The sequence below is a fragment of the Panthera uncia genome (genome assembly GCF_023721935.1).
Source record: "Panthera uncia isolate 11264 chromosome D3 unlocalized genomic scaffold, Puncia_PCG_1.0 HiC_scaffold_8, whole genome shotgun sequence".
Classification (NCBI taxonomy): domain Eukaryota; kingdom Metazoa; phylum Chordata; class Mammalia; order Carnivora; family Felidae; genus Panthera; species Panthera uncia.
The window spans coordinates 80,317,025-80,332,237 of NW_026057586.1; the positions used below are offsets into that span (position 1 = coordinate 80,317,025).

General features: G+C 51.7%; 1 protein-coding gene across 2 annotated transcripts in view; it reads left to right on the forward strand.

Annotated features, from left to right (window-relative positions):
- Nucleotides 1-15,213, forward strand: part of RBM19 (RNA binding motif protein 19) — a 147,263-nt gene that overhangs the window by 9,013 nt on the left and 123,037 nt on the right. For both annotated transcript variants that reach the window (XM_049619290.1, XM_049619291.1), the window contains exons 7-13: nucleotides 603-683; nucleotides 8,253-8,331; nucleotides 10,475-10,546; nucleotides 11,496-11,699; nucleotides 13,011-13,141; nucleotides 14,147-14,268; nucleotides 14,648-14,744. In XM_049619290.1, coding sequence (XP_049475247.1) covers nucleotides 603-683; nucleotides 8,253-8,331; nucleotides 10,475-10,546; nucleotides 11,496-11,699; nucleotides 13,011-13,141; nucleotides 14,147-14,268; nucleotides 14,648-14,744 — 786 coding nt within the window. The remainder of the gene's footprint in view (nucleotides 1-602; nucleotides 684-8,252; nucleotides 8,332-10,474; nucleotides 10,547-11,495; nucleotides 11,700-13,010; nucleotides 13,142-14,146; nucleotides 14,269-14,647; nucleotides 14,745-15,213) is intronic.

Here is a 15,213-nt window from a genome sequence, read left to right on the forward strand (position 1 = left end):
GCGGTGTGGCACCCGCAGTGGGGTCCGGTCCGTCATCACATACTTCTGTTTCTGCAGTGAAACCACAAAGGACCACTCCTGCCCTCAGGGTAAGGGTCGCCTGTAGGTTGCCTCGCATCAGCTGAGGGCAGGTTGTCCTGGCAGGTGACTTCAAGTCAGGGCAAGTTTTGTTGCCAAAGAGATTATAGAAAACCTACCTTTTTTCCTGGCGGTTTGGGTTCCGGCATTATAAAGAAGATCCCGAACCCATAATCGTCTAAGGTTGTTTTGAAGATTCAGCAGGCCAGCCGCGTTTGCAAAGTGCCTCGGACAGTGTCGGGCACAGAGCAAGCCCTCAGTCAATGGTAGCGACTGTCGCGGTACCTCAAGGCTCCATCCCGGGCCCTCTGCCCCTCCTTGTAGCCTGGAGCCCCTGTTAGCACGCCCTCACCTCCACGCCAGCCACACGGCACCTCCACGGCCGGCGTGATGCTTGTCAGCGTCCCGCGGCTCGCCCTGGCAGCACGTGCCTCTGAGTCCTTGCCGAGGCGTCTGGAAGGGCCACCTCCTGCAGCTGTGGCAAGAAACTCACTGTGGCCCTTTCTGTTCTTGCTGTCGTTCAGGCAGACAAACCAGCAACCCAGAAGGAACCCACCACCCCCCACACCGTGAGGCTGCGAGGAGCCCCGTTCAATGTCACGGAGGTAGGTGCCGACAACGTGACGAGGGGAAGGAGCCCCTGGGAGAGCAGGGGACGGGGGTGAGGATTCCAGGACGCTGTGCTGCATGGGGACTTCAGGACCAGTTGAGGACTTGAACTGGAAGGCATTGGGGTCAAATTGGGAGCTTCCGATCTCGGGCGTTGACAGGGTCAGGAAACAGAGACCGAGAAAGACCAGTTTCATCCCCTGGTTACGTGGAGACATTCTCTGGTGAAAACGTCTGAAAAGGATGAGCTGGTAAACACTCAGGGCTTTGTGATCCATACGGTCCCTGTTATGACTGCCCAACCCGCTGTGGCAACACAGAGACCGCCCTCGACGATAGGTACACAAATAGGCATGGCTGTGCGCCAGAAAAACTTGACTGACAAAAACGGGCTGCCAGCCGCTTTTGGCCTGCAGGCCGTAGTGTTAGATTCTGGGTTTACACAGCAGAGAACTCTTCAGATTCCCTCCTTTATGGAAGTCACAAAAGTTTACAGTAGAAGACTTTTTTTAAGTAGCTAAATAAGGTAAAATTACTTAGAACTAGGATGAACCTATAAAACGTTCTTTTGGGGCGCCTGGGTGGCTCCATCGGTTGGGCGTCCGACTTCGGCCCAGGTCACGATCTTGCGGTCCGTGAGTTCGAGCCCCGCGTCGGCCTCTGGGCTGACGGCTCAGAGCCTGGAGCCTGCTTCCGATTCTGTGTCTCCCTCTCTCTCTGCCCCTCCCCCGTTCATGCTCTGTCTCTCTCTCTCTCTCTCAGAAACAAAATAAACATTAAAAAAGTTCAAGGGGCGCCTGGGTGGCTCAGTCGGTTAAGCATCTGACTTCAGCTCAGGTCCTAATCTTGTGGTTTGTGAGTTCGAGCCCCGCGTCAGGCTCTAGGCTGACAGCTCGGAGCCTGGAGCCTGCTTCGGATTCTGTGTCTCCCTCTTTCTCTGCCCCTCCCCTGCTTATGCTGTGTCTCTGTCTCTCTCTTGCAAAAATAAACATTAAAAAAAAAAAAGGTAAATAAAATGTTCTTTAATCAAGTTGAGGGTGAGAGGAATGCTCACCAGATAGGGAGCCAGGACACAGGGGTACTTCCTGCGGGTGTAATTACTGACTGTCCCAGGCAAAGCAGGACAACTTCCTACACACCCACATGCCCCCCCCCCCCCCCCGCATATCCCTGTATCTCACTCAGTGAGAACCACTAATAAATTCTGAGTTGATCTTAGACAGTTTTTTCTTAGCATATAAACAATGATCACCGTCTTCTAGCTTAAAAAGCATTCCTACAGTAGAAACTATTTTCAAACTTCAAATATGTCAACAATATTTTTGAATGCTGAATATCCTGCAGCGTTTTGTTTTTGGTCCTAGAGAGGACAAAAAGTGACTGTTTTTTATGTCACTAGATTTGCAAAAAGGCATCTAATGTTTACTTAATTACTATTTTCAAGTTCTTTTATGTTTATTTACTTTTTGAGAGAAAGAGAAAGCAAGCCAGGGAGGGATTGAAAAGAACACTTACATAAATGGAAAGCCACACGTTTTTAGAAAGTAAAGATACTAATTCTTGTAAAAGAGTAAGTTCATCGGGAGGGGGCGTGGTGTAGAATATTCTGCATCCTACACCACCAGCGTCGTTGTTCACGTTGCACGTGACTTACTCTGGACGCACTGTGATATGTGCTCCCCCAGTCCCCAAAGGTGGGACCTGGGAGTTGTTTCCAGACTTCGCTGTTAATAATAATGCAGTCAGCATTCCTTGAGACCAGAGGTCAGATTTTTTTCCATAGAGGTCACAGAGTTTAGGCTTTGGGGGCCCTATGGTATCTGGACCACATTTCTTTATTTAAAAAAAATTTTTTTAACGTTTTATTTATTTTTGAGACAGAGAGAGACAGAGCATGAACGGGGGAGGGGCAGAGAGAGAGGGAGACACAGAATCGGAAGCAGGCTCCAGGCTCTGAGCCATCAGCCCAGAGCCCGACGTGGGGCTCGAACTCACGGTCCGCGAGATCGTGACCTGAGCCGAAGTCGGACGTTTAACCGACTGAGCCACCCAGGCGCCCCCACATTTCTTTATTTTAAATGACCCTTCAGAAATGGAAAACCACTCTTAGCTTTCAGGTCACGCAAAAGCAGGCCATGGGCAATATTTGGCCTGCGGGCCACAGTTTGCCAACCCTTGCTTCAGACAGATATCACGCAGGCGCACGCACGGGCACTTTCAAGGCTTTGATACCGAATGTCAGTTGCCCTCAAGCATATTGCTGGTTTACACTGTCTTCAGCAACGTATGGAAATGCCCGCTTCTGTGAACCCCGGGTGTTCACCTGTGTCAACGTGACAGGAGAAAATGGCACCTCATCCTAATTTATATTTTAAATCATTGGTGGGGCCGATCACATTTGCAATTCATCCTCTTTTACAAAGTGCCCAACCATATATATCTTTGCCCTTTTTTTTCCACTCGAAGTGTTCCTCTGTTTTGATAGTCTGTATTTACCGATTCTTAAAAATTAAGCTCATCCAAGTTCATCTCTGCCGTCAGTATTTGGGTCTCACTAGACTCTCTGAATTATCGGGTAATTTAGAGTCAGAATCCTTTCAATATCAAACATGCAGAGAATCATGCTTTACTTAATAAGTAAACGTGATGGGGCACCTGGGTGGCTCCGTCGGTTAAGAATCCGACTCTCAATTTCGGCTCCGGTCGTGATCTCACAGTTCGTGAGGTTGGGCTCTGTGCTGACAGTGCAGAGCCTACACTTGGGATTCTCTCTCTCCTTCTCTCTGCCCCTCCCCAGCTTGCTCTTTCTCTCTTTCTCTCAAAAAATAAGTAAACCTAAAAAAATTAAAAAATGTAAATAAGTAAACGTTAGATGTCTTTTTGCAAAACTAATGCCATAAAAAATAGTCACTTTTTCCCTCTCTATGAACAAAAACAAAATACAGTGGAAGAAAAGATTTGTGTTTAAGCCAGAAAGAAAACCTGCCTCTAGATATTCTGATGAACATTGTGTGTGTGTGTGTGTGTGTGTGTGTGTGTGTGTGTGTGAAGGGAGGCTTTATAGATACTCTAATGAAAGTTTTATAGGTTCTGTATAAAGGAAACGTTAAATTCCAGTGAGGGATTCTTAAAAGAATACTTAGCATAAATGGAAAGCCATACATTTTTGGAAACTAAAGATACCAATTCTTACAGAAGAATTAAGTTCATCACGAGAGGGGATGGTGTAACAATGGGGAATATCCTGCAAGAATAGACCTCTGTCTACAAGATACTGAAACCTGATTGAAGCTATAGCATTTAAAACAGTTTGGTTCAAGCAAAGTTGTGGACAGATTGATGGAATACGATAGAATCCAGAAATAAACTCAAATTTATATCGGCATTTACTTTAGTGTCATGGGGGTGGTCCACATCAATGAGAAGAGAGATTTTTCTATACATAATAATGGGACAATTGGTGAGCTTTTCTGCAGAATGAAAGATGGATTCCTGCCTTACTCCTTACAGCAAGATAAATTTCAGATGTACCGAAAGCTTTAAAAAACGAGACTATGAAAGTTACAGGAGGAAGCATGGGGTGAATTTACTTATCATATTAGTATGAAACGCTGCCCTCCAAGCTGTTGCAGAACTTGGTGGCTGTAAGGAAGAACATGGATTAATTGCACAGCAGTTAAAACCTTCTGTAGGACGACAGATGTCATAAAGTCAAGAGATGACAGACATTCATCACCAAAGAACAGGCAGGTCTCTTTAACTTACAAATAAATAGGTTGGTATTGGGACCTGTGACCTGAAAGGAAAATGGACAAAAGGTTAGGAGGTCTTTTAAGGAAAAGAGCTCATATGAGCCGGTAAAGATACTTGAGTTCACTCAGAGTTGAAGAACTACAGGTCCAATCTGGAAGATTACGTTTTGCAAACATTTTAAAAGTTCGATAATACTTTGGCAGGCTGTCGGAAGAAGTGTGCAATGCAGCCTTTTGGAGGGCAGTTTGGAAGCGTCCGTCAAAATTAAGAAGCCACATACATTTGGCCCAGCATTTTTTTTTTTCTTAAATTTACATCCACGTTAGTTAGTATACAGTGCAACAGTGATTTCAGGAGTAGGTTCCTTCGTGCCCCTCCCCCATTGAGCCCATTCCTCCTCCTACAGTCCCTCCAGGAACCCTCTGTTGTTCTCTGTATTTAAGTCTCTTCTGTTTTGTACCCCCTCCCTGGTTTTATGTTATTTTTGCTTCCCTTCCCTTGTGTTCATCTGTTTTGTCTCTTTAAGTCCTCATATGAGCGAAGTCCTAGGATTTTTGTCTTTCTCTGACTGATTAATTTCACTTAGCATAATACCCTCCAGTTCCATCCACGTAGTTGCCAATGGCAAGATTTCATTCTTTTTGATTGCTGAGTAATACTCCATTACGTGTATATATACCACATCTTTATCCATTCATCCCTCGATGGACATTTCGGCTCTTTCCATCCTTTGGCTATTGTTGAAAGTGCTGCTGTAAACATGGGGGTGCACGTGTCCCTTCGAAACAGCACACCTGTATCCCTTGTATAAATGCCTAGTAGTGCACTTGCTGGGTCGTAGGGTAGTTCTACTTTTAGTTTTTTGAGGAACCTCCATACTGTTTTCCAGAGTGGCTGCACCAGCTTGCATTGCCACCAACAACGCAGAAGAGATCCTCTCCGCATCCTTGCCAACATCTGTTGTTGCCTGAGTCGTTAATGTTAGCCATTCTGACAGGTGTGAGGTGGTATCTCATTGTGGTTTTGATTTGTATTTCCCTGATGATGAGTGATGTTGAGCATTTTTTCATGTGTCGGTTGGCCATCTGGATGTCTTTGGAGAAGTGTCTATTCATGTCTTTTGCCCATTTCTTCACTGGATTATTTGTTTTTTGGGTGTTGAGTTTGATAAGTTCTTTATAGATTTTGGATACTAACCCTTTATCTGATAGGTCATTTGCAAATATCTTCTCCCAATCTGTCAGTTGCCTTTTAGTTTTGCTGATTGTTTCCTTCGCTGTGCAGAAGCTTTTTATTTTGATGAGGTACCAGTAGTTCATTTTTGCTTTTGTTTCCCTTGCCTCTGGAGATGTGTTGAGTAAGAAGTTGCTGCAGCTGAGGTTAAAGAGATTTTTGCCTGCTTTCTCCTTGAGGATTTTGATGGCTTCCTGTCTTTGAGGTCTTTCATCCATTTTGAGTTTATTTTTGTGAAAGGTGTAAGAAAGTGGTCCAGGTTCATTCTTCTGCATGTCGCTGTCCAGTTTTCCCAGCACCACTTGCTGAAGAGACTGTCTTTATTCCATTGGATATTCTTTCCTGCTTTGTCAAAGATTAGCTGGCCATACGTTTATGGGTCCATTTCTGGGTTCTCTATTCTGTTCCATTGATCTGAGTGTCTGTTTTTGTGCCAGTACCATAGTGTCTTGATGATTACAGCTTGTAATACAGCTTGAAGTCCGTTGGCCCAGCAATTTTAATGCTAGGAGTTTGCTGTAGGCGAACGGCTCACATACACCAAGATTTCAGTGCAAGAATGTTCACTGCAGCCTTTTCGTGTTACTATTTAATTGGTAACTTAATGCATCAATTTATGTTGTGTTATTTAGAAACGCAAAAAAAAAAAAAAAAAACCCCAAAAACAAAAACCAGTAAACAACCTTTACACTTTGTCCTTAAAGAAGTGGTTAAGTTAGGGGTGCCTGGGTGGCTCAGTCCGACTTCAGCTCAGGTCATGATCTCACGGTTCGTGGGTTCGAGCCCCATGTCAGGCTCTGTGCGGACAGCTCAGAGCCCAGAGCCTGCTTCAGATTCTGTGTCTCCCTCTCTCTCTGCCCCTCTCCTGCTTGCTCTCTCTCTCTCAAAAATAAACATTAAAAAATAAATAAAAAAAAGAAGTGGCTAAGTTAGGGGGTCTCAGCTGGGGATGGTGTGCCCCCTCTAGGGGTCACTTGACAATATCTGGAGATGGCTTCAATTGTTGCAGCCGAGGAGGGAGCATCTGGGGGCAGAGGGCAGAGATGCTGCCAGGCATCCTGTAGTGCACAGGACAGATCATCAGGCCCCAAATTTCCGTAGTGCCCGTACTGAAAAACACAAGGTCTCGTTGACTCGCGCGAACTGGAGTTTAGTTAGCTGGAGTTAACTAAGGTGGGGCACATTGAAACAGTAGGATATGATATGTCACTTAAAAGAATGTCCTGGTATGGAAGGTCCCCAGGATGTACCATCAAGTAAAACATGCAACATACAGAAGAGTGTAGATTGATGAATTTTTTTTTTTCCAAGAGATAACACCTTTTTTTTTTTTTTAATTTTAAATGTTTATTTTGTGGGAGGGAGAGTGCAAGCCTGGGAGAGGCAGAGAGAGAGAATCCCAAGCAGGCTGTGCACTGTCAGCACAGAGCCCAGTGCAGGGCTCAAGTCTCTGGAACTGTGAGATCGGGAGCTGAGCTGAAGTCAAAAGAGTCCGACGCTTAACCGACTGAGCCGCCCCGGTGCCCCATAAAGAGGACACACCTTCCGTCATATGCTAGATTTCTCAGTAGGCACATGAAAATGAGGAAAAAGGTTTTTTGGGGGGGAGAATTTGGTAATTTGACATTTTTAAAAATGGGGGCAGTAACAGCACACATTCCCAACTTTACTGGACTTCTTCCATTCGTCTTCTGTGCCTTGATTTTTACGGTGGCTTGCACCTTTGAAGCTTCTCTAACAGGCTTAAAAGCCAGTACACAAATGAGAATGGTTCCCCTACTTTCATTTTTAATAAAAAGCCAACAAAAGTGAGCTGGGCATTGGAAACCGGGGCCATTTTTGACTTCTTGTTTTGTACTTTTCGGCATTTGCTAATATTGTGTACATTTGTGGGCATCTTAAGAAAATGTGTTTGGGGTGCCTGGGTGGCTCAGCTGGTTAAGTGTCCGATTTCGACTCAGGTCATGATCTTGTGGTTCATGAGTTCGAACCCCACATCAGGTTCTGTGCTGACAGCTTGGAGCCGGGAGCCTCTTCTGGATTCTCTGTCACCCTCTCTCTCGTTCTCTCTCTCTCTCTCTCAAAGATAAATAAAACATTAAAAAAAAGAAAAAAGAGAAAAAAGAAAGTGTGTTTAAATCACCTTTAGTCCAAAACAGAAAGAGTTCAGAAAATCGGGGACTGTCTACAACAGCCCTTTAAGTTTCTATGTGTCACCTTGAAGAAGTAACATGGACAGATATTCGTGCATTAATGAGAAGTGACAAAAGAGTTAATCCCAAATATGTAAAAAGAAAAAAGATCAGAAACCACGCCTGAAAATGCTGATTGGGACGTTACTACTCTACAGATATATTCATACTTTTCACTCCCAATTTTTTTTTTTTTTTTTTTACAAACCTTTTCTAAGGTAGTTTTACGAAGGGGAAAAGATACGTATTGTTTAGAGGTGCGAGAGATGCTGAAGGGTAAGCCGCTGTGGGGACCTCTCTGAATTCAGAAATTTGGCCCCCGTTTCTTGATGGGGTTGCACGTCTGTTACTGGGTCGATAAAGGAGGAAAACCTTTTCTTCTTGTAGAAGAATGTCATGGAATTCCTGGCCCCGCTGAGACCAGTGGCCATTCGAATAGTGAGAAATGCTCACGGGAACAAGACAGGTAAGGCCGGTGCCAGCTTGAGGGGGAGGCAGGCGGTATCGATGGAGGCTCAGGGCAGCTGCTGGGTTTGTGGTTTGCGGGGCCCCGTTCAGTGGACGGGCTGAAGCGCTCAGGACCAGGGCCAGCCTCCCTGGCGGCCTGGCGGGTCGTCTTAACCTGTTCCTCTTCTCTCCCCTCCCCACCTCAGCCCACACTTGCGCTCGTCGGCTCACCTGTTCTGTTTAGACAGATACCCCTGGGCGCTTGGGTGGTTAAGCGTCCGACTTCGGCTCAGGTCATGATCTCACGGTTCGTGGGTTTGAGCCCTGCGTCGGGCTCTGTGCTGACAGCTCAGAGCCTGGAGCCTGCTTTAGATTCTGTGTCTCCCTCTGTCTCTGCCCCTCCCCTGCTTGCACTCTGTTTCTCTCTCTTTGAAAAAAAAAATAAGTAGACATTAAAAAAAAAAAAAAAAGCAGATGTCCTTGGTCCTGGGGTTTTCTGGGCCGGGTCCATGGGCAGCACTGTTGAGTTGCTGAGAATGTGTGGTATTGCCCCTGTGCTGCCCTCTTCTGCGCCCCTTCCCACTCCTGGTGGCCGGCCCCCTCTCTAGGCTTCGGAGGGGTGGGGAGCATGCTGGAAAGAAGGGCCTGAGCTTGGAGAGCCTACCCGCTGGCCAGGCCGGGAGGCTGCAGGATATGGAGGAATGCACTGAGGGCCTCCGGCCATGGGGAGGCCGGCACTGGCCATGCAGGGCATCCTGGGCGAGAAGACTCTGGCATGGGCGGAGGGTTCAGGAACTGTGGCTGATGTCTAGGGACGCAAGGGCTCCTACTTTGGGAGGGTCTTGTCATCTTTCCTCCCCGGTCTCTGAGCACGCAACCTTGCCTCCCAGGCGGGTCCGCTCCACCTGCCAGCCCTCCCTCCTTGCCCAGCTCTCCGAGCGAGGTGGAGGATGGGGTGACGAGCACCTGCCTGGGCTCAGATCCCAGCTTGGCCGCTCGCGAGCCCTGTGCCCAGGGATGAGGGACTTTGTCTCAGTTTGCTCAACTGTGTAGTAGGGCGTCCTGCCTCATTAAATTGTATTAACTCGTTTAGTGAGTTAGTACACACACAGCATCTAAACAGGGTTGAACGCCTATGCACACTCCCCAAGAGCTGCTATTAAACCCTATTGGAGGCCTGGGAACTGGAGGGAGCAGGCATGTGACCATGACGCTTTTGAGGAGGGGCAGAATGTCCCCTTAGAATAGCCGGTGAGGACCCAGGACCTGGCCCCCAGGCCTGGGGCTTGCTAATGACCGTGGACTTCAGCCTGGGTGCAGGACCCTGCCAGTGGCTTAAAGCATAGGGAGGCCACAGTTGGATATAGAACGGACCCCTGGCTGGTGACAGGAGGGTCCTGGGGCCGTGGGCCGGGTGGGGCTTTGCAGCCCTCCTGGGAAGGATCAGAGCGGTAGGCTGGGCTGGGGTGTGGCAGAGGGAGAGGGAAGGGGGGGGAGGATGTTTATGGGGACGGATGAGGAGCCTGCCTTTGGGAATAGACAGGAAGGAGAATCTTAGGAGGGAATAAACAGCCTTGTGATAGAGGCCTCGGACCGTGGGCTTTGGACGAGGTCACAGCCCTGCCATCTGTTCGCCCTGACGCTCTGCTTCCTGACAGCACTGAGGCCTTGTGTGAGGTGGAGGTGTGAGGCCTCAGTCGGTCCGGGCTCCAGGAAGGACTCCTGGGTCCTCCTTTGTATGCACGTTGGGGCCTCAGGCGCTCACAGATGTGGAGAAGGCCGTGCAGGCACCAAGCAGGTCGTAACACGGCAGCTTCGGGCACGTCTCCAGGGAAGGCCATGGGGCAGGCCCTGGTTCGGGTGGGGTGAGGCTGGAAGGGAGGTGAGGGCCTCCCGTGTTCGTGACTCCTGTAGGCCCTCCACATGTACAGCCGGGCCACGGTGTCTCCCCGCTGGCTCCCTGCAAAGAGAAGTTTGGCCTGGGGCGGGGAGGGGGAGGGGGCAGGAGAGTCAGCTTGTGTTTTGGAGACTTGGCAGAAATGGGAGATTCCCCCCCCCCCCACCTTCTGCTCGGGCTCCCCCCGGACACCTAGCACAGCGCGGGCACTCCTGGGTGACTCCCACCCGTGTCTACAGATTCTGTCTTTGTCATCGTCCCTCAGGGTACATCTTTGTGGATTTCAGCAGCGAGGAGGAAGTGAAACAAGCTCTCAAATGCAACAGGGAGTACATGGGTAAGGAAGCCCGCCCCTCCCTGCTCGCAGGGCTTCCTTGGCTCCTTCATTTGCCCCGTGAAGTTTTGTGGAGGGCCTGCTGGGGGCCAGACACTGCTCCCGACACGGGGGATACAGCGGTGAGCAGAACGGACCTGTCTCTGCCCTCCTGGAGGTTAAGAGAAAGCTGACACGCGGCGGGCAGAGACAGGCAGCCGTCAGATGGGCTGGGATTGGAGGAGCCGCGTTTTGAAACAGGACTTCATCCACTTGGGCTGCACCCAGGTGACATTGGAGCAAAGCCCGGAGGAGTAGGGGAGCCGGCTCTGGCTTCGCGGGCAGGCCGTTCAGTGGAGGGGGCAGCAAGCACATGTTCCCACCGTTGGGCGGTGTGGGGGGGGGGGGGTCACCCGAACAATGTCCACGGATGCAGTCTGTGACGCATCCCAGTGCAGACAGGTGATTCAGGGCCAGCCAGTGACCCCCCAGTGAGGACACGAGTGCTGTTAGGAAAGGTGGGAAGCCCGAGGAGTCTTGTTAGTAAGTCAGGCGGTCGGTTTTCATCGAGCACCTACTACCTGCACGTGGAGGGGATGATCAGGGTCTAATCAGGCGCACAGGGTGCTGCACAGAGACAGTTCTCCAGCGTTGGCTGTCACGTGACACCCTTGCCCGGGCAGAGCTGCGAGCCCTGCGGGGGGGGCCCGCCCCCAGAGGGGATGCGGCACAGGGGCCCGGGGTGGCGGGGCAGGCTCCCCCAGGGTTGAAGTCGGATGGGTGAGATTCCGGGAGGGGGCCCTCCGGGTTCAGGCCCAGCACCGGCCCAGACTGCCACCCAGCAGTAGAGCCAGAGCCCGTGCTGTCGGCTTGGCCGTGACACCTGGAAGGCGGCAAGGGAGTGTGGATCGCGACCCAGCAGTCCCGGCAGGTTCCGGGCCTGCTCCGGAGCCCTGACTCCCTCCTCCTGCAGGCGGGCGCTACATCGAGGTGTTCAGGGAAAAGAACGCCCCCACGGCCAAGGGGCCCTTGAAGAACAGCGCCAAACCCTGGCCAGGCCGGACCCTCGGGGAGAACGAAGAGGAGGAGGACCTGGCCGACTCTGGGAGGCTCTTCGTACGGAACCTGCCCTACAGCAGCACCGAGGAAGACCTGGGACAGCTCTTCTCCAGATTTGGTAGGGGCCCCGTCTCCCGCTCACCGCACACGCCCACAGCACATAGTGTAAGCACACGGCCTGAGTTCCGGTCCAGTCTGCCTCCCGGGGGGCTCCTGACCACAGGCAAAGTCTCCGTCCGCTCATCCATAGATGGGGCTAATGATCCCTGAGCTGGGGACATGTCGTCGACATGTCACCTACATCGGGGGTTAGCAGGGCCCCCAGTGAAAGGTGGCATCACAGGCCTCGCGTGCTGTCGGAACCCGCCCTCTCCTGCCCTCACCATCTGACCCCAGGACAGACGAGATTCGGAAACGTTTTGCGGAGCTTGCCCATGCCGTCCGGACTGCCTCTCTGCTCAGTGGTTGAAGTCCGGTCACTGGTGGTGTGGATGTGACCGTGCTCTTCGGTCTGAGCTCCACCGTCTGAGGCCTTGCTCTCCAGACCTAGCGTCCCAAGTGCATTTGACGGCAAGGGTCATGTCCACCGTCACGGTCGCTGCTGCTGTTCTCTCTCAGGCGAGAATTGGAAGGCCTGGGATTCGGCTTGGCACGCAGGGCTGTGTGTGTCTGTAAGGCCGTTGGAGGGAAGGAAGTGAGGGTTTGAGGTGGAGGGTGAGGCCTGGAAGCTTTGGGATCCCTCACTTCCGTTTGGAGGACGGCCGTGAGGACCTGAGCTCGGCTGAGTGCCTGTTGTGGGGGTAGGGCGGCCCCGGGCAGGACTCTGCGAGCAGGCACGTTGGTATAACCTCCCAGCCCATGGCCACTGCCCTGGTTTGCACAGCAGGGCTGGGCCGCATGGGCGAGGGGACGGGCAGGTGTCCGTTCACGAAGATGAAGACAGAGAGGGCAGCCTGATGTTTAGGGTGGAAGCCGGTTCAGACAGGCTTTATTTAGAGCATAATGATCACGTCACAGCAGAAGCCTCTGGGGCACTAACTCTGGAGCAGTGCCGTTCAGCACACTGCACACATTGACGCCTCTGTGGATGTACTGACTGCTGTCCTGTGAGCTCGGTGCTCTTGGGGTGCCGTGTTATAGACGAGAGACTGAGGCATGTGGAGGCTTGGGGTTTGCCCAAGGCCACACACATCCGTGTGGAGGCAGGATCCAGCCCAGGCACCTGTACTTTGAGGGTAGCCGCATAAAGGACTGTGAATCAAGGACACTCTTGACCCTTGAGGTGGTCTGGTGCCAACCACTTGCCACATTGTTCCTTGGGCCAAGTGGCTGTGACCAACCCAGAACAGCAGCTGTTATGTGTTAAAACCCATCTGCGTGTTGGGCCCAGCCCCGGCCCCCGAGGTGCTGACGCCTCTCCTGTCCACAGGTCCCCTGTCTGAGCTTCATTACCCCATTGACAGCCTGACCAAGAAACCCAAGGGCTTTGCCTTCGTCACCTTCATGTTCCCCGAGCACGCCGTGAAGGCCTACGCCGAAGTGGATGGGCAGGTGTTCCAGGTGACTGCTCGAGGCTGGCGGGTGGCGGCTGGGCCCAGGAGGTCGAGAAGGGGTGCATGTGCCCACGTGCACAGGCACCCACGTTTACAAGAAAATACGCGTGATGGTGTGCGAAGCCACTCCTTTTTACCGGAGCCAGTGGAAGGTGGCTCCATGAGGGCAGGGCCCTTCAGCACCTAGGACAGCGCCCGGCACACAGTACACACTCCCAACTGTTTGTCACAGGAACCAATATGCTGTCCGTCCCCAGAAATACCGCTGGGAAGAGAAATAAGGAAAGAGAGTTTGGACCTGGTCATATTAAATGGTCACAATAGGGTGTAAGAAACTCTTCCTTTTTTCCAGTGTTACCATGTAGTGTGCTTAGCAGGCCTGTTCAAGCCCAGGCCACCTCGAGCTCCCTTTCTCCTTTTTGCCCCAGTCATTCGTTCATTCATGATTTATCGATCTCTCCAGCTAGACCTGGCTCCTGCCCATGTGGTGCCCCCACCTCCGTGCGAGAGGACAGGAGGGGGGCTGCTACAGGCATTTTGTTTTTATTTTTTTATTTATTTTTTCTTTTATTTTAATGTTTATTTTTGAGAGGGAGAGAGAGACAGAGCTCGAAAGGGAGAGGGCCAGAGAAAGAGGGAGACAGAATCCGAAGCAGGCTCCAGGCTCTGAGCTGTCAGCACAGAGCCCGATGCAGGGCTCGAACTCACGAGCCGTGAGATCATGACCTGAGCCGAAGTCGGACGCTTAACCGACTGAGCCACCCAGGCACCCCTGCAGGCATTTTATAAACTCAGTTTCCCTTGTGAGGCTGTGTCAAAAGGTCCCCCCCAGTGTCCCGTCCCTGAGTCACATGGCCAGGCCCCACATTGTGCGTGGGTGGCCACACGGTTCTTCCTGAGACTCTGTCCAGCCTTTCCAGCTGCCGGTGGAGGGACTGGTGTCCTGAGGCAGGATGTGGACATACCCTTTCCCTTCCTCTCTCTACCCCCTTCTCACCCCCGCCCCCCACAGGGCAGGATGCTACACGTGTTACCGTCCACCATCAAGAAGGAAGCCAGTGAGGACACCGATACCTCAGGATCATCGTCTTATAAGAAGAAGAAAGAATCTAAAGACAAAGCCAACAGCTCCAGGTCCTTACCTGCTACCAGCCTCTGGGCCCCGCCCCTCCAGCTGCCCGGGTGCTCTGGCCCCTTGGGATGGGTTCAGCCTCTCGCCATGACCTTGCCGAGCCCCGCTTTCCTCATCTGCTTAGTGGGGGGGGGGAATCACAGTGGTGCCTTGCTTTTTTGGTGTTGTTAGAATTAGGTGCATTAATATAAGCAAAGTGCTTAATCTGTGGCACAAAGCAAATGCTGGTCAGATATTAGGGATTGTATTGTCCTTGCTCACGTCTCTGGGCCCTGGGTGAAGGGCGGGCAGTGAGCTTACTTCTCTGAGGCTTTGCACCTGAGAAGACACTCCGCTCGTTCAGCCTTGGTCTGACCTCCCCGTTCTGCCTCTGCCTCTCAGCTCTCACAACTGGAACACGCTGTTCATAGGCCCAAACGCTGTGGCCGACGCCATTGCACAGAAATACAGCGCCACCAAGAGTCAAGTGTTTGACCACGTGAGTGGGCGTCCCATCCGACATGGTGGGCTCCGGGCCCAATGCCGGGGGGAGGGGAGAAGGAGCAGGGGAGGGGCCGTTGTTCGGGGGTCATCTCCAAGCCCCAGGCCTCAGGCTGAAGTTGTGGGCACCCTCGGGGCCTCGTCGAGAAGTGTCCCATCCATGATCCAGGCCTGTGTCTCCCGGGCCCGTGTGGAGCCGAGCCAGAGGCCACAGCTGATGACAAACACCCAGCTGTGTGGTCTCCTCGCCACAGCCCAGTGACTTAGCACTCCTCCTGTCCCACGTTCCAGATGAGGAAACAGGCCTAGGGACACAAAGCAGCTTGGCCAGGGTCATGCACCTGGAAAAGCCTGAGATGAGATGACACCAGGTCTGCCTGAGTCTGGTGCCCATGCACCGAGCCCGGTCACACGCCTCTTTAGAGGTTGCTGTGCCCGGTCCCTCGGCCCGGGGCAGCCCCAGTCTT